The sequence below is a fragment of the Trematomus bernacchii genome, unplaced genomic scaffold, assembly GCF_902827165.1.
Source record: "Trematomus bernacchii unplaced genomic scaffold, fTreBer1.1, whole genome shotgun sequence".
Lineage (NCBI taxonomy): Eukaryota > Metazoa > Chordata > Actinopteri > Perciformes > Nototheniidae > Trematomus > Trematomus bernacchii.
The window spans coordinates 6,973,563-6,998,929 of record NW_022987698.1 but is presented as its reverse complement, the minus strand read 5'-3'; the positions used below and the strand labels follow the sequence as shown (position 1 = coordinate 6,998,929).

The following is a 25,367-nucleotide window of genomic DNA, read 5'->3' as shown; positions in this document are numbered from 1 at the left end:
ACTTTCTGCTTTGACATTCAGGACACGCTGCAGCATATCCTCTTGTCAGAGAAAAACTGTGCAATGTAAGTGATTAACCTCGTAAAGGTCTGATGTCCAATATAGCCTACCTTTCAGCAGTGTACATATTTTTGTGAGAACCAGCCCTCTGTATGAAAAATGTATGTGTTTTTAACTCCCAACTCTGAGTCACTGAATTATTTATTGTCAGAGTATCTATTTTTAGTATACAGTCAATGTAAAACACATGACCAGTGGTGCATTGATGTGAGACACTGTAAGTTTAACTTGAAATTCTTAAAGACTTTCCGCGAACATATCTCTTTTTGATGTTTTAATAAGAAAGCGGATCATGGTATATGGTCTTTTGACACTCGTGACTTGTGAGCTGAGGATTTCAAGCATGCTCTTAACTTGACTGGATGCAAAATCCATGGACTGTACCAAAATAAGTAAGTAAATAAGTAGAGAAAGACCACCAATCACCAATTTAAACATTTTATTGTATCAAACAAATGTAGATTACATGTAATCATCAATAATTTCAAGTAAAATTGGAACAATTACATATTACATTATTACCATTCAAAAACAGAAAAAAACATTACGTAAATACACTACAGAAGAAGAAAATAACTTGCACAGGAATGTTTTTACCATCTTTTTAAATCATTTTGTCATTGTGATCATTGGCTTGTTGTGATCAATACTAGGGTGGCATTAGCTTACTGTTTGTTAACAGTTTTTATTTATTTCTTTTAGGCATGTCTATGTTCCATGTCATGGAAGGATTGTTTACAAATTCTACATAATAATGTCACTATGTGCTAACAAATATCTGATGAAATACATGTAGGATGTAAGAGTTTGGTAATGACTTTATAATTTTCTTGTTTCATAAAAAACTAGAATGAAAAGGGAATGCTGGTAATTACAATTTGTGTCTTGTATTTTTTAAGTTTGATTGGCTTTTGAAATGACCTGTTCAAAACAATAGTACAATAAAAAAAAAAATTAAAGTCACTCTAAATTCAGTGCCATGCAGGAAAGTGTTTTATGACCAGGTTCTCATTTCCCCAAAAAGTGTCAAATATGATGATACAATTTGCTCACTGATGATGCTAAGTTAAAATAAAATAAATCGTAAGCATATCTGTAGACTCAACCCTCTGTCCAAAGCTATTAGAAGTTTACAACTACACAGTTGCTGGTAAAAGTCTTGTATTAGGAGTGTGATAGCTACTTTAACCAGATATTATGTTAATTGGATATTAGCATAGATTAATATGGCCTCCTTGGAAGTCTGACGGGAATCACTTGTATTTATTCCTGTTTGCAGTCAGAAATAATGTTAACAAGTTCAGTTTTTTAGTCGTGTAGTAAATTGTTTTTTGTTTTTTTTCCAAAAGTCTTTGGGGGAAATATAAGATAAAGTCCTTTACTGTACCTCTCATTAGATGGGGGCGTGTGTTTGTGATGGACAGCAGTTAGCATGGTGACCTCAGCAGACACCAAGTAAACAAATGTTAGCCTACATGTGATGGGCAGACTTGTAGGCAGCAGTGCTGCAAAATAACCATGGATAGATTAACGCCCAGGCTTCATTGCAAGGACAACACCAGCATCTGACAGAAACTCGCAGGAAAGTAAGTTTACATGCTGTTTAATGTGCTGCAGCTGAGCGGCTTATTAGCATGCTAACCACCAAACTAGCGATGGCAGTGCTCTTTTCAACTGTGAATGTTTGTTTGGTCGCTCATTCAACAAGCTGCTGGTTTAGGGTCAGACATGCATTCACGTTTGTATGTTCAGGGGAGTTTTGCAGGAAACTGTATGTAGTTCAAGGTGTTGGTGGTTGTTTTGTGTTGCAGGGTGCTTTATTGTTATTTTGATAATGCGTTATGCAAATAGGGATTAAAATGAAGTGATTTGATCGGCTGTATTGAAACAAGGTCCCCATCTACTTGATTGAATGATTGAATGAACCGTGTTCCAACACAATTATACAAAAGTATCAAGTTCTCCATTCAGGTTTCTGTTTTCTTTTAATTAATCACAGGAAACTAAGCAGATGTGCAATGCTGTTAGGGTTACAAGGCTCGATGTTTCTGATGATCATTCTCATGATGAATGGCTTTATCTATGAAATGTCAGAAAATAGTGAAAAATGCCTCTCAAAATTCCCTATAGTTCAAATTGAGTTATATTGTTGGACCAGCAGTCTGCATTTATTCTTTTAAAAAGTCAATCAATACCCTTTTATCAAAAATAGTTACCCATACATTTTCTGTCAATCAGTGCATTGACCAATCTTTGCAGCTCTACATGCTGTAGCAGAAAAAATAACATGCAATTCTATTCCAGTGTTACTTAAAGAATGTATTGGTAGATGTCCAATACAGTAGTGTGAACACATGTGTAAATGTGTTTTCAACTGTCAACCAAGATGTTGCCTATACCCACTCACTGGAGATTCAGCATCTACCTCACTAAATCACTTCAGTTGAATTTTCAATGTTTTGGTTTCGGTCCCAGTTATTTATGAGGTTCAAATACATTTGTATTGCTTTGAATGTAACAATAATTGCTGGAGTCATGGCACATATAATGATGAAAAACGGTCTAAAAATAATTGCAAACAGAAAAGGTGTTGCGTTTGAACATTAAAGGGGACATAATGCATGTGAGTGGAGAAGTGAATGAAATTGAATGTTGGACTGAGATCGCAAAAGTCTCTCTTTCTAATTAACTAGATACAGAAAGCTAGTTTTAGTTCAGTGAAGGGGAAGCTAAAACAAATAGATTTGAATTAAATACGTCACACAAAATAATTTTCGAAACCTTTGTTGTTGTTCTTGGTGTGGCTACTAAGGCCTGACTGTAGAGGAACATGGATGCCCTGATGTATCTAGAGAGTGGATCTGCAGACACAATCTTCTGTCATTGTGTCGGCTGGCTGAGCAGCCCGAGCAGCTTTGTGTTGTGCAGAAGACCGCTCTATTTCTTTTTCTCCAGGCTGCATTTCTTTGTCTTCTCGTCTGCTGGCTGACTCGCACTGGATGCTGCTGCTTTTGTGTCTGCAAAAATAGACAGAGACATAAAACACTTAGGGGCAATAAGATAAAGACAAGTGGCTGATGTGGGGGATCTATTGGAGTCTTGCAGCTAAACAATTACTATTTATGAAGACTTTATGATATATATATATATATATATATATATATATATATATATATATATATATATATATATATATATATATATATATATATATATATATATATATATATATATATATATATATATTAAGTCTTAAAGGAGAGGTGTCATGGCCATTTCCACTGATCATAATTCCATTGTTGAGGTATACTAAAATAGATTTATACTGTGCATTTTTCCAAACTCACATTGGTTTCTCATACAGCATCTCTGTAAACTACTTGTATTCACTGAATTTCACTATTTGCCTTTAACGGCTCGTTGTAGCTCCAAAAGCTCCAGCCCCCACCCTCCCTGTGAGCACAGTGTGCTCTGATTGGTCGGGACGTTGTGAATCGCGCTGAGCTCCGTGGAGGTGTTGCTTCCTTGTTTAGGATACATAGCGAAACACAGCCAAACTCATCCTGAGCACACACAAACTCACATCCGAAGTAAAAACAATAAGTGTGGCTTGATATTGAGTAAGAAAAAGGTTGATAAACGCTGTGAGAATGGGTCTGCAGAGAGAATTTTGCCGCGATCCCAACTATCTGTTATCAGCCTGCAGCCAGGGAGGAGAAATCAGCTGAGCTGCCTGCTCCCTGCACACAGATGTGTGTGTGAGGAAGTCCGTGGATCGGTCAATTTGGACCAATCAGCGGGGGCTTAAGGTAACGGCTCCGCGGACGTAACGTAACGGCTCTTCGGGATTGGTCCATTTCGTTCCGGGTACCGCTTGACATCATGCCGTACCCGGAACGAAATGGAAGACTCAAATGGCCAGTGACGTATCTCCAACGAGGCGTTTTGGGGAGGTATTTTCTGTGTTAGAGTTTTACTCGCTACAGGGTGTACTTTGAGGGTTTTGACTCTGCACACCGTTTACATGCATAAAAACCTTCATAACACACAAGGGGACGGGTAATAACCGGAAAAGCATGACATGGGAGCTTTAATATATTCATATACTACTACCTACAGTAGGGATGGTTGTTTCTCCAATTGATGAGAAGTAAACTTTCCGTTCCTTTTCTTGTTTTTACTACTACTACTACTACTACTACTACTACTACTACTACTACTACTACTACATATACATATACATATACATATACATATACATCATTTATTTTGACTTTACAGTAGAAGGAAGTATTTTTGGCATTTCACTTTCACTTTAACTTGGACAGATCTTTGCGTCATATCGTGCATTCAATCTTATTTATGAAGTGACTTGTGTGTTCGTCATTATTTATAATTTAGATTTATGGCGACAATTATGGCTGGGATTTATATACAGTACAAACATTTTAGTTGAATTAAGACTGTTACGCACTAATTTGTTATATAACAAACTTAATTTTCTTGTTTATAGGCCACATATATTGAGAGAAAGAAGTCAAGAAACAAACAAAATCTACAGTAAAGACAGTAAACCCACAGTATCAGATCAGTCCCCGCTAACACATTTTTCCACTTCCGTATGAGCTGCCTCCCGGGGGTATTTCAACCACAGCAGGGCTTTGTGAAGTGTGGATCAAAGCCACTGCACATATGTTTGTCGACCAGCCGTGATTACATTACACCAAGCCAAGCCTATTGAACTGTTTACATATCTATATAATTATAAACCCTGCCTAGTGAACAGATGATGAAGAGTCCCCTGAGGGAAACTGTTCCTGTGTAAAGGTGGCTCTTTACTCTACCTGCTTGCACGTTGATGTGTTGTGATGAGGGATCTGCTACGTTGGCAAGGCTGGAACAATCCTCCTTCTCCTTGGAGAGGGGGCACTCGAGCCCCCCAGCAGCTTCTGAGAGACTTTCCCTCGAGAACTCTGCAGGGGACAGACATACAAATGCAGGACATCTTGAAGGTGAAGAGAGAAAGCTTTACTTTCCACCATACAGATGTGTGAATAGAATACTCCAATATTTTCTGTTAAATAATGTTAAAGTAATGAACTTCACTGCCTTTTCTTTTGTGTTTTTTTAATCATGCTGAGTGAATTTAAAAGGCTGGTCTTTAAGTGAAACCACCACTCCAATGGATAGTGTTAATGGTCATTAATTTGTTTCCCCTAGTTTCCCCATTGCTCCTTTTATCTGTACAGGGAAACTAATTAGCACCTATGAAGCAACACATACAAAACCTAGTTCTCTTGTTATATGGAGTGTTTTTTTCCTGTGTGTCCCTGAGATTAAAAATAGATAAAAACATTAACCCTTAGATGCACGAGTGACTGGACCCTACACTCTTCAATAAGTGGGTCTAAAAGGACCCGTATTAGAATAATATGTGTTTTTATGCCATTTTTGTCATTTTGGTTAAGAAAAATCTCTTGTATAATATTTAGTATTATATTTTGGTTCACACTAGAAATATTTTATATTTAATTTTTCACTATTTATAATTTTAGAAATTTCTTTTACATTTTGAAAAAAAACGTTTTCCCATAGGATTCCATAGAAAATGCATGCGGGTCAGTTTTGACCCACTTATGGAAGCTTGGGGTACTAATACAAAAACTACAATTTCTTAAAATGTAAATTAAAAATGTGAATGGCATGATATCCAAAACATGTTTTTTGAGGAATAGCTGGAATATGAAATGATACATTTTTTTAATTACAAAGATACTTCAAGAAAACCACCTCACCGGGTCCAAAATTAGAATGGCATGATATCCAAAACATGTTTTTTGAGGAATAGCTGGAATATGAAATGATAAAAAAATGTAATTACAAAGATACTTCAAGAAAACCACCTCACCGGGTCCAAAAAGACCCACTTATGCATCTAAGGGTTGACAAATGATGTTTGCACTTCAGAAAGGCAGCCCTCATGATGCATTAGTGCTAGGTAATTACTGAATGTGTGTGCAGTATGTGCTGTCCTCTCTGACCTGCCATTAAAGTCAATTATTTGGCCTAAGCTAAAAAAGCTGATGCTCTTTTTTCCCCATCAGTTGTTGAAGTGTTTGGCAAAGTGAAAAGACAGTTCCTGCCAAGACAGCCCTTTGAACCATCTTAGTGTAATCATTAAAGGAATTATTCACTTTCTGACAGAGAGTTAAATGAGAGCTTTGATAGCCCTCATACTGTATGTCTGCATGCTAAAAATGAACTGCAGTCGATTTGCTTAGCTTAGCATAAACATAAAACATGGGGGGAAATAGCTTGCAAAGCAACAAAGGTCCATGCACCAGCTTCTTTAATCTGCACAAAAAGTATAAAAATGTCAAACACGCACATGAAAGTAATGCTGGCATTGTCATTTGACTGATTATTGTTTTGGTAGCACTTTACAATAAGACTACCCTTATAAAGGGTTTACGAATAGTTTGTAATTCATTTATTAATTAGGTTGTGAACTTTATAGATCATTAATAAGCTTTTATAAGACATGAGATAAACAGGCCAACTGTGACCGGTTGCTTGCCAAATAGTGAGCCCACATTTATCTGTACTGCTAAGCCTTATATTGGCTACCTAGCTTACTTCGTCTTCTTCATCAGCCAGCATCCTTGGTATGTTGTTCACTGAGTTGATTCTCGCTAAGTAGCCAATATAAGGCTTAGTCATCTTGCCAAATAGTGAGCCTGTGTTGATGTACAGTATGAAAACTGTTAGAACTGGTTTATAAATGGTTCTTAATGATTAATAAAGTGTTTACAACATAATTCATAACCTAATTATAAACCCTTTATGAATCCTTTATAAGGGTAGTCTTATTGTAAAGTGGTACCCATTTTTTTTATGGATAAAACAAATTAAGAAAACTTCAATTGTGAGCTTTTTAGGTTATTGGTTGGATTTTTCTTGTAATTGTTTCTGATATGTCTTTATGTAAAGATAAGACAGTGGGCTGCTGGCCGTAGCTTCATAATTTAGCATGTACAAGTTGGTGTGAGTGGTGTTGATCCAATGTTCTGCCAGAAAGCAAATAAGCATATTTCCTTGAAGTGTTCCTTTCCATTTCCCAGAGACCTTTGTTTAACTTCTTTTAATTCTCCTCTTTTCCCATAACCCGATTTTATATTTACAAACATGCCTTCCAGCCATTTTCCCTTTACCTGCTTTATTTGTCTGCATTACTCTGCTGTTCCCATTTTCCTTCACTTTGTACAACCTTAAAATGTATAAGCTGTATTTGGTTTCATCCATTTACCTTAAAATATTTCACTAAGCTTTTTCTCCCTCTTTCCTCGCCTTCCATCTGCTCTCTTTCATTGTATCATATAATCATAAACATCTATGTCAATGTTTGAATACTTTTTATTTTACATCTTTTCTTGTAGGCTTATTTTTGCAGGACTTTGTAATGTGGTATTTCAACATTGTTGTATTGGAACCTAGTACTTCCTCCAACCCAGCTAAATTGTAAGTTGCAGTGTCTTTTGAGAGTAAGTCATTATTGTATTTGTTAAGGAGATGTATTGCTGAGTAGACAGTTGCAAATGAAATCCTCTTCTTCACAGACTCCAAACATACCCTCCATTTGGCAGCGCAGTTTCTCAAAGGCCTCTGCAGTGGCCTCTGCAGTGGCCTCATCGTCGTGTGGGAGCTCCTCCCCGGGGGGGAATGAGTCGGGGCTGGGACGATCCGACAGGCAGCTCTCTGAGGAGCACTCGTCCCCGCCCCCCTGCTGCTGCCTGTACAGGTGGTGCTCCACCATAAACTGAAGCTCTGTGAGGAGAGACGTGGAGATAAGAGAGGTGAGAGATCAGGGAAATACAAGTTGGTTGGGAGGAAAGAGTTGATACAGGAAGGAGAGGGGAAGATCAGAGGGTTAAGGAGTGGATGGAAGAAATAGTGGAAACTGAAAGTGAAAAGCACCAAATCATTTGGGAACTGTTTGTAGAAGAAGGAGCGAGGCAGGAAACTGGATTAAGAGGGAAGGGAACTCATGGAATAGACGGGGTATGAACAGTAGACATGAAAGAGAGATGGAGGTGGAAATCCAACACTTAAACAAAATATTGTAGGTTAAGCATTTGAATAAACCAGCAAAGTTTAAACAACACCCAGCTGTTTTGGGAGCAGGTAAAGATACATCAGAGTTGGGATTGTATTAGTTTAATTGCATTCTTGTACCTCATTCATCCACAGTTTGTTATTCTCCCTACAGTGTGAAACTAAAGTGAAATGATTATCACCCTGATTTCCTCTAAGAAGTGACTCACCACACTTGGAGCTGTTAATTAATTAATTAATGAACATCTTAGCGCTTCAGATTTATTAATTGTTCCCTTGCTTCTGTTGTTTGTTTGAACTTATTTTTCTGCAGTCCTGCATAAATTATTACATTCTGTATTTGTACTTGATTGGAAATTGATACTGAAGATAATATTTGCAAACGGCCTAGAGATCTTATTCCAGTAGTTAATCTCTTATCCGGCTTTGTGCATTTAGTTTGTACTTCGGGTTTGCTTTAGGTGGGCAGTGTATCAAATGCCCTAATCTCAAACAGGCCCACTTTTTTAGTTTAAAGACATGAACATTTGGACATATTCTTGTTAGGCGATAGGGGACCACGAGTCCATGCTGAGGCAATTGAAGCTCTAATTGGCTTGAGGTAGAAATCGGACACTCAGGGTAAACCAGACTTCCATTAGCTCAGCTTCTCCTAATAAGTTTACATTTCCTGACATCTAACCTTAGATGTCAGATGTCAGATATGAGACATACTAGCTTTGTCCCATTAAAGATAGATTGGCCTTTATAAAACGTTTTTCTTAAAATACTATTGAAACTGCATTACGTATGACTTTTGGTTTATTTATTTCTAGTTTTAGTTTTTTCCCATCCGCTTTATATTTTTTGATGATTTTCCGGCTGGTTATATCATTTGGATTCATCATTTTTTTTATTCAAGATGTCTCTTCCAAGTTTTATTTTTAATTTGAACATATGCTCAATTTGACCTGACATGCGTGACTTTAGTATCTGAATAAAGACAGCTGCCTTAATCATCACCACTGTTTTCTAACCAGGTTTCTATATTTATTGAGATTGAACACATAAAATGTCAACATCACACATAAAGCTAGATGACCGACTCTACCTTTCATGGTAGGGTTTCCCTTTTGCCCTTTTCTCCGTTGTCGAGGGGAGTTCAACAAGGCTGCCTGTAAAACATCAATGTGTTATATCAGCTGGACAGAGAGCACTAAGATGAAGGAGATTATTTCAATACACAGTGAACTAAGTTAAAAAAGGACAAGACAAAAATAACTTGCATAATTATATTTCTGTAACCTTATTCCACTAAACTGGACCCTCATGGAGCATGAATTAAATTACCTTGTACAACTGGTTTGGGAGACGATCTTCATCGATTTCTGCAAGAGAGCAAACAATCTGTTAAGTACTTAACACAATAAGACACAAAAAATAGGGGATTTAAAGCAAAAACTGAATAAACAGGTTGACATTGGGCAGACTGAATAATGTGAATAATAGCACAGTTGACCTGTTCAGTATGTCAGTGTAGCTGCTGTGTCTCCAGAGAGCGAAGGTGACCTCTGGCCAGATGGTTTTCTGACACACTGAAGCCAGTGCACTAAGTGTTTTCTCATATCTTATCAAGCATGGTGGGCAGAATTATGTTTTTTTTCATACTCAGCTCTTAGATGAGTGACAACTTGCTATTTTTGTTTGCAAACGAAGAGGATGCTAATCCACTCATCTTGGTAAACCCCCTCATGCAGCTAACTGCTGATGATTGATAAACAGTAATACAGTGTTTATCCCAAACTCCCAATGGGAAAGTAAGTGTGTAGCATACTGAAATACAGTTTGGGGCTTATTTGATTTACAGTCAGTTGGCAGTGTTTAGGTACACTTGGCTTAAACAAATACAACAGTCCTGCCATCAATCCTACAGTACCTTCATGTCACGTTGTAAGTGTTTCTATTATTTTGTCCAGCCTATTTATATCACTGAGGGTAGGCTAAAAAATCCTCTCTATGTATTGCAATACCGTTTTTTGGCAGTATGTCTGCATTCATTTTGGCTTGGTTTACCGATAAACTGCACTGCATGTTAAAGCAATCGTGTACTTTTTTAGCAAAAGAAGGAAACTCCCACATGATGCTACACCCACGTAAAGCTCATGGGACTCCACTGGATAAAGATTCATCATCCGTAGTCGATATGTGAAACAGGACTCTGTGTTCACTATATGAGAGCACTAAAATAGAAACATAAAGACAGTTTACTGGATTACAGTGAAACCATTAACCGCGATCAGTAGTGATGCGTTGAACCTGCAGCCAACTCTGCCTTTTCAGCCTCGTAACTTTTTTCTAGGACACAACCGTGTTGCTTGGCAACCTATGCATCCCCCGGCACTAGGAAGGCACTGTGAGTGTGTGAGTGTGTGTGTGCATATATTATTTCTACTTAAAAGTACGCGCAAGGCTGTTCGAAATGCCAGTGATGTGCTTGTTTCTTTATTCATCACTCTCTCTCTCTCTCTTTCTCTCTTTCTCTCTCGCGCTCTCTCTGCACCAAACACAAACCCAGCGGTATATTAAACCCTAACACTAAAGTCGTTCATTTCAAGAGGGATTCATCTCTACGCGCCGCGTGTTTACAGCAATGCTCGAAACTGAATCTTATTTTCAGCATCTCCCGGGAGTTCATACAATCATTATGGATCTTGGTTCAAATCAATCCCGGGAAATGGGCCATTATTAGACTATCCTTCAAGTTACAGAGTCACGTTTAAGACTTGTTATCTGGTATTTGACACAAGCTGCCAAACTATATAACTCTGAAATTAGAGTTTCTCGCAAGGAGTGCCAAAGTTAGTTATTTGCAAAAAGACAGCATCATTTAAACGTGTATGTACTTTAAATGTGTTTAAAAAGCATTACACTAAATGGGGTAATCTTATGGAATGATGATGGGACATGAATTCTTACTAATAAACAAAGAAAAAAAACGATAGTACACTTTCATTTTAAATAAAAAATTAACCACAAGTGTTTCTGTATATGAAAAGATGCATGTGTATCAAGTATATGCATAATATTCTTTAGAGTAGGTAGATTGTAGGATATGTTATTGTATACATGCCATTTCTGTGTAGTGATCATTGTTAGCGTATTAAGTTGTAGTTTAAACTTCACTTTTTTCATTGCTTTAATCTGTTTTTGACATTAACAGATCATTAGCTAATAATTTTGTTGTTTTTTTATTGTATTTTCTTTTATGAATAATATATAGCAAAACCCGTTCCCCTCCTGTAATATAAGCAGTTTTATCTGCAGTTTTATGAGGCTTTTAAGTGCCACCAAGTAAGAGAGTATTGTAACTAAAGTATAAGGTGTTTTGACCCTAATAATGAACTTGGATCAATATACTCCAGATAGGGACATAACAGCTTATTACAGTAAGCAGCTGTTCTTTCATTTAAAAAACAGACTGTGTTACAACTGAGAGTAGTAGTAACAGGAGCAGTAGTAGATAACATACTTGAAATATAATTTGGGTCACAAACATTAAATTGGGCTTTCACACGGCAGATTTTTAGATTGTTTTCTTTGTTTATCGAGCCCATCTGTGCTGCACAATGAGAGAATAGAGGCTGTTCCAGCAGTGATGAGTCTATCACTGCAACTCCCAGCGGACTGGCTGTCTGACACAAAGCCAGATGAGAACAGAGACACTCTTCTGACTCCTTATTCAGCCAAGGCGCTCTTATTTGGCTGCCTGAAGCTGATGTCAATTTATATTTTCAGTCCTACAGTCTTGCATTTAAAAGAGGTTTTACTCTTTTGATGTTGTTTACTCTGGCTGTGCAAAGGGCACATAAATTGTCCCTTTGCACAGCATTGCGTTTAAACAAGCAAGATCTTTAAACACAGACTTCATTTGTTCAACAAGAGTAAAGAATTACAAATGCTAATCATGTTAGTGCTTGTAATTGTAACTAGAGACTGTATTTGTGCGCAGAGCTGACAAGCTGCAGCTGCTGCTTTTGCTTGAGGAAGGCAAGCATACAGTATTATTGACAACAAATGTCCTCTTGCACATGTACATTAAAGTTACTTAAAGATTTAGAAAGATGAGACAGCAGTTTGCTTGGCAGAAGAGAATCAGATATAACCAATGCAGCATACATTTGAAAATAAATAAACACTTTCATCATACATTTAGTGTAAAACACATCGTTTTTTCCCCTACATGTATCAATGCCAATGTCGACGCTATTTGCAATAATGTAACATCTACTTAAATTCTTTATATGCCAAAGTGTTTCAGATGGCCGCGCTCGCCCCCCCCACAGAGCTGCTGCTGCTGGTGCCTGTAGAGATGAAGCGTCTCACTGTAAGAACACAACTTAACGTGATCGTTTTCTGAGCCATTAGTAGTTGTTCACGTGTGGTGCACTGCTGCAGCTCATCAGGAAATGCAAAACAGAGGCTAGTCATGTTTCAGGTTGTATAATAAAATACCTTTTAAAAAGTGTTTTTTTATCTTGAAGACCTGACTTTTCCTCTTTAGGGAAGATCAAATCAGACCAATTCTAACCATTTCTGATTCCTCATTATTAAGCCCACAGCCTGCTTTTAAGTTGCCTGTACATCTGTTGCTTTACTCAGATATGCTTTTAGGGTTCACAGTGCACAGGACAGAGCAACGGGCAGGGCTCTGTCTCATGTGGAACACACCATTACTGCACCAGCACAGCTCATCTCCCTCATCATCATCATCATCATCAACTCTTCCTCCAAATCCCCCTTCTCTCTCACACTGTCTGGGTCTCTGGTCGATCTCTGTTTCAGATTTGATGCTTGACTGTTTTTGTCTTCAGAATATTTCCATGGCATGGCTTTTTTGAGACACACTCGAGATTCATCTCAGTGCGAGAAGAAACATACAAAATAAAGAAGTCCGACGACTTTCTTCTAGCAAACATGTTTTACCGTCAAAATAGCCCAAAAATCTGACAATAGATTCAATTAGTTTGGATAAATGTATCAATTCCAGACAGGAAACTGTTGCACTGCACAATGAACCCTTACTAAAGATTGAAGAATTGTCTTCTTTTAATTTATTTTCAGGCAGAACACAAAACAACAACAAATAAGGGAAAGAGTTCAGTTTAAACCTCGTGTAAAATGAATATGACCTGATATATATATTATTAAAATAAACATCCTCTTTTCTTGTAATCTTCTATACTTTTTCTCAGTTTATTTTTTCCAGTGCCTTCACTTCTTCAAATAGATCTCTACTTAATGTCTCTTACTGTAAGTCTCTTCTTCTTTTCTCTCTTCCAGCCTCTGATGTACTAAGCAGGCAGGATTGTTGAGGGTGTTCTCTGCACTTTAATGCAGAGATCAAGGTTGACTGTGAGACACTCCACATGCTCAGAGTCCAATTACTGAATCAATCACAGACACATGTAGTCACACTCACACGCAGAGACACACATTAAGCAAACAGATCCCAGGAAATAATCAGACCCAATTAGAAGGACAGTTGTTTTCAAGATAAAAAAAACACTCAACTCTCAGAGATAAAATGCTGTGAGTTATATATTTTGCCGTCTTTGCTGGTATGCTCAAGAATGCTTCAAATTTTCAGTAAGTCATAAAAAATACCATCTGTTTTCTCACCTTGGGAAATGTACACTCACCGCCTTATCTCAGCAGCTTATCTTCTATTAATTTGGGTCACATTACACACTCATGGCAAAGCACAGCAGCGGCAGGCAGAGAAGCACGGAACCACGGGATGACTCATAAAATAAGATACATCTCGAGAGGGGCACAGTTGTGTTTGATCATTCAAATCCCATGAGAGGACACACACACACAGCTGTTTTTGTTGCTCTAATGCAGCAGGAGAGTTCATGTTCTGCATTAAAGACTTCAGATGCTGCATCACAGAAATACAAATAAGAAATAGAAATGTTTGAAATATTGTGAAGCATATTGTGGCTACTTGTTGTTGTGTGGTGCTTGGTTAAGAATATATTTGTTATTCTGTCTGTATGCTCACTCACCAGTAGGTTTGATTTAAACCTTTGATAATTTGGAAAAAATAAGACATGTCAATTCGACCATGTCCTCAGATTGTAGCAAGTAACTGAGAACGGAAATCCAAAACGGATGATATCCAAATAAAAATATGTGATCCAGGTTTTGAGATATAGAATGCAAATCAATACAAAGACCTTACTGAGGGGGGGGTGTGTGCTTGCATGCGTGTGTACCTTACCAGGTGATGATTGATCACTGGATGCCACTAAAGTGGCAGGTGTGGGTCTGCGTCTTCTGATCTGAAAAAGTAGAACAGTTTGATTTTAAGTGGGGAAAAAAAACTATTTTCATCACAAATGTTTGCCGATATAACAGTAGAGCTTTCTGAACCAAAAATCATCCTATGACTTTGCTCGACTAGCTTCTGGTATAGTCGTTAAGTTTGATGTGAAATATTGACTGATACAAATCTGAAGCACTTCCAGGCTGTAATTTCACACCAACGTTAACCTGGAATGGGTTATATTAACCAAACCAATCAAAATGATTAACAGTGCTTTGAAATGTGCACTTTTTCATTGCTCAGCCATTCAGTGAGAGTGTAGCCCTGCTCCCTGGTACCAGGCCATATGACCAGCTCAGCATCCACTTTCTCTCATGATGCTGGCAGCCCACAACAGACTGTGATCCATAATTGGGTCTTGTTCTCTGTGAAGATGCCTGAGCTGTTTGAGCAGGGCTGGGTCTCACAGTGAGCGCAGGAGTGCAGCCTATACAGTACTTGCATCATGACTCATGACTAGTGGAGTGTGGCAGCTTTGGACTATTCTGGGATAAAACATGAAAGAGCCTGCGTACTTCACTAAGTGGTGCAGAAGAGAGTCCAAACCTGCGGTAGAGCTGTTAGAAACACTCCAGGTAGATGTAAAAATAAGAGTTATATAACCTTTGTTCATTTGAAATGCAAACAGGCCAACATGTCTGTTAGTGTCCAAGATGGTTTTGGGTGATCTCAGATGATTGGGTGATTTTCTTAGTTTCAATTAAGAAAGTTGAATCAGGTAAAAAAGATTGGTTGCCCGGATTGCTAATGAGCCTGAAGCATTCTACAACTTTAAAACGTGTTGAATTAAACTTGACCTTATTGCTGTTGCTGCTAAAACACCTGCATTTCCGTATGGGGATCAATGAGGGTTTATCTTATCTTATCCTATTTTCTCTTATGTTTAACTCAAATAGAGAGAAGGGAAGTGAAAACAATTAAGAAGAAGAGAGATCTTAACCCTAACCAGGAGCAGCAGTAATACATTTTATATTGCTCCTATGCAACATAAAAATCTGTCTGTCTCAAAACAAAAACATCAGCACCGTATGTCCCCTTGCCCAGTTTTTGCTATAAGAATTGTCCAAAAATATGCCCATTGATATACATTTATTTTTCAGTAATTAAAAAATGCTTTCATCTACATTCCTGTAAAACCTCTCACCATAGTCTTTCTGTCAAAAAGCTTAGCACATCTGCATTTTTCAGATTTTTACTTTATTCTCCCATGATCTAAAATGTATTTTGTATCACAGGGTTGATGGATAGTTTTGCTGTTAAATATGCCTCGTCAGGTTCTGCAAATGACAAATGAGATCAGTTTTGCATCTATGTCTCCAAAACTTTGCAACCAAATACTTTTTGGGAGGAAAGGAATCCAGGATTAGGATGATTACTTTCCATTTTATTGCTATATAAACCTAAAAGGCCATGATATAGGAATTTAGATAGAAAGTCAATTCACACGCACACGCACACACACACACACACACACACACACACACACACACACACACACACACACACACACACACACAGACTAATGCACTCCTCACACATAGCTGACAGAGTTGCTGACTAATGCCGGTTGGCATGTGAGGTCCAGTCCTCCATGCATCTTTTTCTAAATGCTGCTTGTGCATTTAAAAAGCTGTGTAGTGTTCTGTAGTCAGCCAGATAGTTTAACCTGCACCGTGTAGCATCACATTGTATTTCATGATACAATGAAATCCGTTTAACTGTTTTCTGTCAAGATGACAAACTAAAGAAGGTTTGAGCTGTACTGTGAGTTCACAATGCAAATCAAATAGATAAGAGTCCTTTAGTGGCGGGTACATTTCAAGATCAATGTAAACACAAAGAGACAGAGGAGAATCAGCTATGTGCATGTTTGACTTTGAGGCTTTGCTTTGCTCAACAAAATGTGTGAGGAAACCTAAAACGCATATAACAAAAACATTACATTAGACTCTGCAGGATGAATTGAAAAATCAGCAGTCAGTGTTTCAAATGCACAGTCTTATTGCGTATTCAACCTTCATCTTCACTACGTTTTAAATCCGACGTAGAGTACAGGAAGGAAGTGTGAATAAGAAGAGGCATTGAGTGACTTTTCTTTAGCAGGCAGGCAGAGATGTTTTACAGCTTTTGACATTTATCCAAAGGGTTTGCATGTCAACTATTCAGGTTCCTCTTGGCGCTGCTTCGCCATCTGTATCCGATGCTATTGTTAATATCTCTCGGAGTAGGTCTGTGTTTATGTCGACATAAACATAGGGAGGTTTCTCCTTGCACAAAATTGTATTGGAGGTCAATCCAATGCTCAATTGCTCAAGCTGCATTTGCACCTGCATCTTCACCAGAAGTGGGCGGTGGTGGCGAAGTCCATAGGGACTTGGCTTGGCAAATGGAAGGTCACCAGTTCAAGTGCTACCGAGGTGTCCCTGAGCAAGGCACCGTTCCCTACACTGCTCCCCGGGCGCCGTTCATAATAGCACTAGGCACTAGGATGGGTCAAATGCAGAGAAACCATTTCATTACATAGTACCTGTACTGTGTAATGACAATAAAAGTGCAAAAATTAAAAAAAGAAGACCGTGTAAATGCAAATACATCCCCAGCAAATTGGTGGCAACTGGGCAAAGAATACCCAATTATTTCATATGATTCAGCTATATGCACATTACTTACTGTAGATAGGAAACCAAGATGAGGTACTAAATTGACACCACTGTCCTTTTACTGTCTACATGTTCGAGTGTCACTGTTTATTTAAACAGAGGGCACCATTTTTCTAAACACGTACATTACATTTTTACTGGGGAAACAAAATACAATCCCAAGTAATGACTCGAGTTGCCTTTGCGTAACACGGTAATGGCAGAACACCTGAATGTAACACACTAACATCTACAGCCCTGATTATTTATATACAGCTTCAAGTATCTTTTGAAAATGATGATCCTAACAATCTACCTATTTTTACATAAACATTTATCAGTAATCATGAATAACTTCAAAACTGACTTCAATCAAACCACACCAGTCTAAAATATTTGTCATTGGCCAGGTTTAGTCTTTACAGCTGTATCACATCAAAGAAGAATATTACATATGCCTGTGCTTTGCAGTGCTGGATTCAAGGTTATTGACTTCCCCTGTGGGTGACACATGGGGTGACACTATGGTTATCTGTAGGTCCTGTTTTACAGATTTGTTTGCCAAAGTTGTTTTTTTTGTCAGGTTTTTCTGTTGTTGTTGTATACTATAAATCCATGTCCTTATATTTAAGCCATGTTTATGTGTTTTGTTGCTATTCTTGAAACCGTCTCAAATCAAAGCACAGCGAGCCATGGCTGTGTACAACTGATTATGCCTGGAGTCATTGTTATTCTCCTCAGCTGGCAGTAGAGCAAACTCCCTGATCCTCCCTCACACAAATACCACCGCTCACTGGACAGGCCCACCGCTCAAACCACCATGCCTCCCTTTCAACCCACTGTCCATTTAAAATGCAGTTCCGTCACTTATCGCAACAACGAACAAAAACAGCCTTCGAAAGTGATGGGTGGGCAGGGAGAGCTATGCATGCCTGATATTCATGTGTGGGGCTGCAGACAAAATGCGCTTGGCTCGAAAATATAGGTCAAGTCAGGCGAGAGTCAAAGTCCTGTTTCATATTTAACACTGGTGCTTGGTTGACATTGGCTTTACCTCTGACTTGTTTCGGGCCACACAAACTCCAATGCAGTCTGTACAAAAGAAATAGGCTATTTTAGGCTAACATTTATTTAGCCTAAAATATTTTTGGGGGGGGAATTTTTCAGGGACCTTTAAATACTACTTTAAAGGTCCCTGAACACTAATCACATATATTAAGCTTATGAACAACCTTTGCATTTTCTCATACTTACTGGAGTCTCTTAAACCCAGAACAGATCTTATGTTCTTCTTTAGTAAACTTTTGAAACATGGCATAATTGTATAATTAGGATTTTAAGCACTTTTTGTAAAATCAGGAAAGCAGTTAACTATCTGCTGATGCTGAAACAAAACAGAAAAGTGTGTGTTTTGAGGCCAGGATGTGCAGCAGCACCCAACAAAGAACATGCACTTGTCCCAGTGCTGATATTTAACATTCGAGTTGTTGTTTTGTACTGAATGCCCACTGTCATTAACATATAAATCCAGTGGAAGTTAATTAGCAGTGTTGCTGGAGCTACAGCTATTGTTCAGGCGTTCTTACTTGAAGCAGATTTGTCCTTAGGAACAATTTTCTTACCGTGAAATAACCAAACCTAAAGCTAATGGAGGTAAAAGAGGTTTAAAAACAAGGTCAAAGTGTGCTCTGGGAAATTCTGACGTGTAAAGCCTTTACCTCCTAACCCTGCTCATCCTTTGAGAAAATCAGTGGTCATTTTGTAATACTTGTGCTATCAGTGTTGCCCTGTGACCTTCACTATAACAATGTGTTTGCACCAGTCAGCACCATACATCAGAAAAAAGGCATTCACACCCGGTAAATTGCTGCAGGAATAAAGGTTAAATAAATCTTTCCCACACCTTGTTATTAGGTGGGCTGAAGCAGCACGGAGCTTTCAGAGACTCACTACAATGCACAGACACATACTCATTTGATTTCTCATTCTGTCATTGGAAATATGATCTTTGAATTGTTCAGGCTTAAAACCTCACAGACTTCTCCAACGGTGGTCTCTAGCTGAATGCTTTCATTAGGGAATTCACTGTTACTCCACTCCAAGGACATTGAAAACCCAGATCAGTGACATCCACTTTATTTTATCTCTGTTTTTTGGTCCTCTATCTCCCCGTCATTTTCTATGAATCCTTTGTCTTCCCTTCCCGTAACAACCCTCTTATCATCGTCTCTCAATGAGTATCATACTACCAGCTAGGGGAGCAGAGTCAAGTGGCAATGCACACGCTTTAACAAAGGCAGGTTGACATTATTTTGTCAATGAATGCAGCCTGCATCTGCTCAGGCCTGTTAACCTGTTCAAGTCCCTGTTGATTGACAAAAGGAGAAACCGAAGTGTAAATGAACTAGAATTGTAATGAATGGGTCCTTGATAAGTAATTTCAGTCTCTCACTTCGATCTAATATAACCCTGTTTAACTGCTTAGCTCATATACTTATTCCTATTTTCAAATTGTAGCCTATGTTTTCACTTTTAACATTACATGAGAAAAGGTGAGGACAAACTTACGAGTTATTCAACTTAACAAGACCATCACGAGCCTTTAACAAATTAGCTTGAGTGTTAACTTTCCCGAAAACAATAAAGCTTTTTTGTCTGTGTTAAACAGTAATTAATATACATTCAGCTTAAACCCATATATTGTAGTTGAATAGGTCTTGGTTGCCATAATGTGTCAGAGCTATGCATGGTGTGATAGTAACTAGAATGTACTGCATATTAAGTAAGGTCTTCTTGGAAAATGTCCCTCTCGAGGCTACAGAGTAATTGTTATGTTCTCAGTCAAGGACATAGTTGATCTGAAACATCAGCATGGGGAATATCAGGGAGGACATTGTCAGCCCTGAAATGTCTGTAAAAGAGGAACATCACCTCAAAATGTCACGACTCATCATCTCAACAAGCACTATACTGCCTTTATTTATGAATATATTTCCTCAGGCAAGGGCCCTCCACCTTAAAAATGGGAAAATGAAATTAAAAATCCACTGTCGGTTGTTTTGGGAGAGGGTTTGATGTTTTGTATTCTCTTTCTTACAGAGAGTTAGCTGAGAAGATCAAATAAAAGGCTTCCATCTGTTGGTTTATTATTAAAACTTGATCCACACGATTGTAACATAGATTCACATAAAGACTGGAAACAGGCTGAAACAGCTAGCTTGCTCTGAAGAAAGATAATAATATCTGCCAACCAGCACCTGTAAAGCACCTCAATTGTCATGTTATACCTCATTTTAAATCTTTATAATAAGGACTCTTTTCTTCCATATGAGTCTGCCGAAAGTCTGCCGCTATCCCAATTTCCAGTCTACTTGTAAGCAAAGCCCCTGGATCCAGCTTCCTGTTTAAAGATATTTTTATTCATAAAGAATAATTATATTTCCTAAATGTCCTATCAAGTAGTCAAACTGTAACACAGCCTGTTCCTAACACTACAATCTTCTACTACTAAGAAGAATATTTGATCAAAATAATCTGGATACAGTACTACTATCCTGGGTCACCGTCAGGTCTTGGCCTATCAGGTACTGTACAGTCAGTTTGTGCTCGTTAGAACACAGTGAGCTCCATCGTAAGGTTATGATAACGTTGGCACACACTGTAACCGTCTGCGGATAAGAGGATGAGTGTGTGCTGTTGTTGTGAGGGTCCGACCTCAGGGAGGCTGTTCTGAATGACGGTCAGGTCTCCACGGAGCTGATTCACCATGTCGGGAGGGGTCAGGTTGCAGAGATTACTGAACCATTGGTGAAGCCCCCTGGCGTGACATTCATAAGTGTGCTTGCAAACACAAAGAAAAAAGCACAAACAAACATTTTCTCTTTCATTTGTTCTTCTCTTTATAGCTGACTTTTGTGCTGTTTGGCTGTCATCATAAAACTACTTAAGCACTAGCATGCCATGCACGATCAGGCCACCCAGGTTTTTTAAACTAAAAGTCTACAGGCACAATGGCAATCAGCCAAGCCATTGTCATGCTTACTGCGGCAGAAAAAATAAGAACAATCTTGAGTCTTTGCAGAAGAGGTAAAGTGAATTTATTGTGGAGCTAAAAGGGGATCTGTCGGCTGGTGAAGAAGAGGTAAAGGTAAACCCCAGGCTGGAGGAGTTTAAGATCCTATATTGAATGGCTGCCGCCTGGGAGCAGAAGGGTGGCCAAATAAATACAGACCGACGACACCAACTCCCTGACACGCAGACACAAACAGTACAGACAGGGAGACCAGACCATCTTTAATTACATCTGTATCTGTCAGGCACATGCACAGAGAGGAAGCATTGAGAATGCAGACTCAAAGAAGCAAACATAATAAGACAAACACACTTTTTACAAATGTACCACAGGCACCAATTCACAGACACGGAGTTTCAAATAACAATAGGACAATAAAATATGCAATAATGTTTCTTAGTTCCACACTGGAACAAACCAATACGTTTCAGGCCTGGATAATCACGCCGTCGAACCATCACGCATGCTCAACTGCTGGCAGATTCATTAAATCCAGAAGATTTCAGACCTGGCTGATTTGGCTATGCCTGTGGTTACCGTAGAGACAAGTGCTATCTACAAATCGCTGTACAGATTCTCATCCTATAATACATTTATAAATCATCACTGACAGTTGTAGAGTTGCTCTGTGGTAGTTTAGCATCCGTAAAAAGTGGATCATTGCATTATGGGTTTGTTAGCAGAAAGAAGTGTACATGCCCTGCAATTGTATTAGAAATGATGATTACCAAATAACAGAATGTCTTATGAATAATATAAATAAATATAAACCTTCTGTAAGCCATGCCAACAGATAGTATATCAATGTAGCTGAGATATTGTCCCTTAGATGGTCATGGGTCTTTTGTCCTTTGACAGAGTCTAATTTCTCATGACTGAGCATCATTGAAATGTATAAAAGCAGACTCTTCAGTCCGAGTAGTTAGTAGTACATTGCTCTCTGTTTTCTTTCTGCCTGTTTTGCAAAAGATGATTAAAGACTCGGAAAGACGACTCTTTGACCAGTTCCTTGCAAGAATGTCCACCAAATCGTTTCATTGTAGAGTTGTTGAGAGCAGTAGATAATAGATTAACCCTGGTCAGAAAGTAAAAACAGATAGAACACTCAAGAAATTCTGAAGCTTAAGAAAATAGAACAAGATATAATGTTAATATATCGAGTAGAAAAATGAAACATTTACAAGGAATATAATCATATTCAGTTCTAGTAATTCAGTATCACTCAATCATTATGAGAAGGGGTTTGTAAGCAAAGGACTCTCTTTAAAACATCACTATAAAGGTTCAAGGTTCAAGGTTCTTTATTGTCAATCTGACATAGCTACAGAGTAATTATGTAGTTGAAAATCTTATGTCACAGGCTTCTCCAACAATGCAACATAATAACATAATAACAATAAGAGCAAGAGCAATACAAAAAGAAAAATAGTTATAAAATAAAGTGATGATGTGGAATAGTGCAGTACAAGTCTATATACAAGTTATTAGAATGATATATAGCTGACATATATAACTTCTATGTCAGTCCATTTATGATAAAGAGTTGCTTTGTTTTTCATTCTGTTAAATGTGTTCAATTGTGCTTTCTCTGCTATAAGAGAACATTACTGCTATAAGGCCTATAGGCTAGTTGTGTCCAATTAAAACCAGTGAATACCTATGAAAACAAGTAATCTTTCTATTTGTTATTCATTGATATCACTTTGTAGATGTCAATTTATTTGTTGCTATGGAGAGAGCACTGGGCAAAAGCGTAACCAGGGAGTCCTCTCAAAGTTACATTTTGTTGTACTCTGACCTTGTTTTCCGCTGACCATTGTCAGTATTAATGACTGACATGACATATCTAAGCTACGCAAAGCTAGTTTGATATTACTGGGAAAATGTCAAAAGTATCAACGGTAACAAAAAATGAAATAACATCACTTCTTTTCACACTTAAAGATTGCAAACCACAAGAAAGAATGTAAACATTTTACATTCTCCTTGTTCTCCTTTCAATTTGAGTGGAAGTTATTACACTTCCAGCTCAAGTCCAATTTTTGTGCAGAGAAGGACATTATGGAGGATTTAAACAGTGTGCTCATTGTGTTCCTCACATTTGAGCCTAATAATACTCATTAGCTCTAACTCAAACTGAGCCTTTTATCCCAAACAATCCAGTGAAATGTCCTCTCAAAAGCAAACTCACATACATGCTAAAAGCAGTCTTCCCAACATCTCTTTTCTTACTGTTGGGAAAAGAGTGACCTGCAGAAATAGAGAGATACTAAAACGAGTGCACCCAGACTCATACATCTTAGTTTGACTCGAGGCTCATTTGTAATTAATGACCTGCCTATGTTATATTTATAAAAAACGAGAAAATGGGACACACCTATTAACTGCATTCTCTAAAGACACATGCGTAGCACCCACTGGGTTTTTCAGTCAGTAATAAGAGTTATTTTCTTTTGAATCCTTAATGTTGAGTTTATAGGATTTAAAAACAAGTGAATATCTTTCCATCTTTTCTGACTTCTCCCAGTGTAATGTGCTTCGAAGTCAGCTATGTAACACAGTTACAATTTATTATTCAGATCCATTTGAGATGTATGTGATAAAAGTATTTCATTGCTGATAGCCGATTTGGAGCAAGTTTATCTTTTGATACTTAGCAACTATTGTCAGTATCTCACTGCTGTACAGTGCATGCAACCAGTCAGTAAAACCAAAACAACAAACCCTGGGAGATCCATTCACTGCAACACCCCTTTTTATCACTGCTGACACACTGTGTCTCCAAGAACCTGCTTCGCTGTGAGAGGAACTGGAAAAATCAATCCTAAATTAATCATGATTACTTTAGCGCTGTATTGAAAAGACACAGCTGGCTAATTATGTGTAAGAGAGTAATAGGAAGCTGAAAATGTGGTTCCTTCAAAGTGGCAATTTGTCATCATGCATTTTGGACACAGCACACTGCGCTTTTTATTCCAGCTGAGATGCTCAGTTATTACTGCAGCCCTTGCTTTGATGGCTGGCACAAATGTTTCTCTGTTTTTTGTGACAAGCACAAACTCTGATTTCCTTTCTAATCATTCCACAATAATCTTGATAAAGTCTAATCAAGCCACTGACACATTAAAGAAACCTTTAAAAGTCCCTCTCAACTAAACCATCCTCCACTTTCTGCCCCTCACCTGTTCTGCTGCCTCTGGGTCCAGGTGTGTGTCCAGAAGGGGAACGGTGAACTGTATCTTCCTGGGGCTCCTGGTGTCCATGGTGGCTCTGACTGTCACAGAGGATGACTGGATGAAGAAGAGGAGGAGGGAGAATCCGTCAAGTAAATGAGGGTAAATAGCTCAGAAGGTTGTCTGAAAATAAGTGGGCTCCAGCTTATAAAAAACTAAGATGATGGTATAGTTTCTGTCTGACTATTTGTTTTACTTTGATCTTTTAACTCACTTTTCCCTGATTTCCTAGCTCTTTCTTTGGCACCCTGTCTGTTTCTATCCTCTGCACCTGCTGGTGTCTCTATCCCGGCTTCACTCTTCTTCCTCTCTGTCTCCCCCGGCTCTCAGCGCTGAGGCAAGGGCATTCTGGGCTGAAACACCTCTCCTTCGCTCTCATAGGCTGAGCCTGGCTCCCTTTCTAGCAAGCCCCTCCCCCTGTTCACATTTCCTTCTCTCTGTATTGGATGTCTGAGATCAGGGCTGTTCTGCAGCAGCCACTGCACAGACGGGAGAGAGAGGATGACAAAGACATATTCTCTTTCTCTCTCTTTTCCCTATTTATTAGATGGGTAGGAAAAGATGCATGATCCAGCCTCTGCTTTAAGAGAAAGTCTTTTTTAAATCAGCTTCCCACCCATTGTGTAATATAAGAGGTTCTCTCAGTCTTCCACACTTAAGTTATGTACCTACACAGTTAAAATGTTATCTGTAAGTCACAGTCAACATGTTGGTATTTCCTATGTTTTATTGAAGGATACATTATTCGCTCAAACTGTAAAGCTGATAAAGCTGTGAAATGATCATCTGATCTTTGTTATACATCTGACCAGGCTTGTCCTCGCTGCAGCATGGCCAGCACAATCTGTATTGATTGAGTGTCCCTACATCACACTGATACCTGA

At 38.4% G+C, this 25,367-nt stretch overlaps 1 protein-coding gene and 1 long non-coding RNA gene across 4 annotated transcripts in view; one reads left to right on the top strand and one right to left on the bottom strand.

The window, feature by feature from the left end:
• Positions 1 to 482: 482 nt before the first annotated feature.
• Positions 483 to 24,791, bottom strand: LOC117489799 (protein phosphatase 1 regulatory subunit 1A-like). Of its 2 annotated transcripts, XM_034139335.1 has the most exons (8): positions 24,698 to 24,791; positions 24,433 to 24,540; positions 14,435 to 14,495; positions 9,502 to 9,539; positions 9,263 to 9,326; positions 7,690 to 7,884; positions 4,905 to 5,033; positions 483 to 3,077 (listed from the first exon to the last, which is right to left on the bottom strand). In XM_034139335.1, exons 2-8 carry the CDS (start codon positions 24,511 to 24,513, stop codon positions 2,998 to 3,000), a joined length of 648 nt encoding a protein of 215 aa, XP_033995226.1. In that variant the 5' UTR covers positions 24,514 to 24,540; positions 24,698 to 24,791; the 3' UTR covers positions 483 to 2,997. The 2 variants fall into 2 exon arrangements, with proteins under 2 accessions (XP_033995226.1, XP_033995225.1); XM_034139334.1 differs by lacking the exon at positions 24,698 to 24,791 and having other exon boundaries at positions 24,433 to 24,585.
• The window catches only part of LOC117489802, a 28,976-nt gene continuing 11,441 nt past the window's right edge, over positions 7,833 to 25,367 (top strand). For both annotated transcript variants that reach the window (XR_004556628.1, XR_004556629.1), the window contains exons 1-2: positions 7,833 to 7,913; positions 24,457 to 24,585. This is a non-coding gene — a long non-coding RNA (uncharacterized LOC117489802). The remainder of the gene's footprint in view (positions 7,914 to 24,456; positions 24,586 to 25,367) is intronic.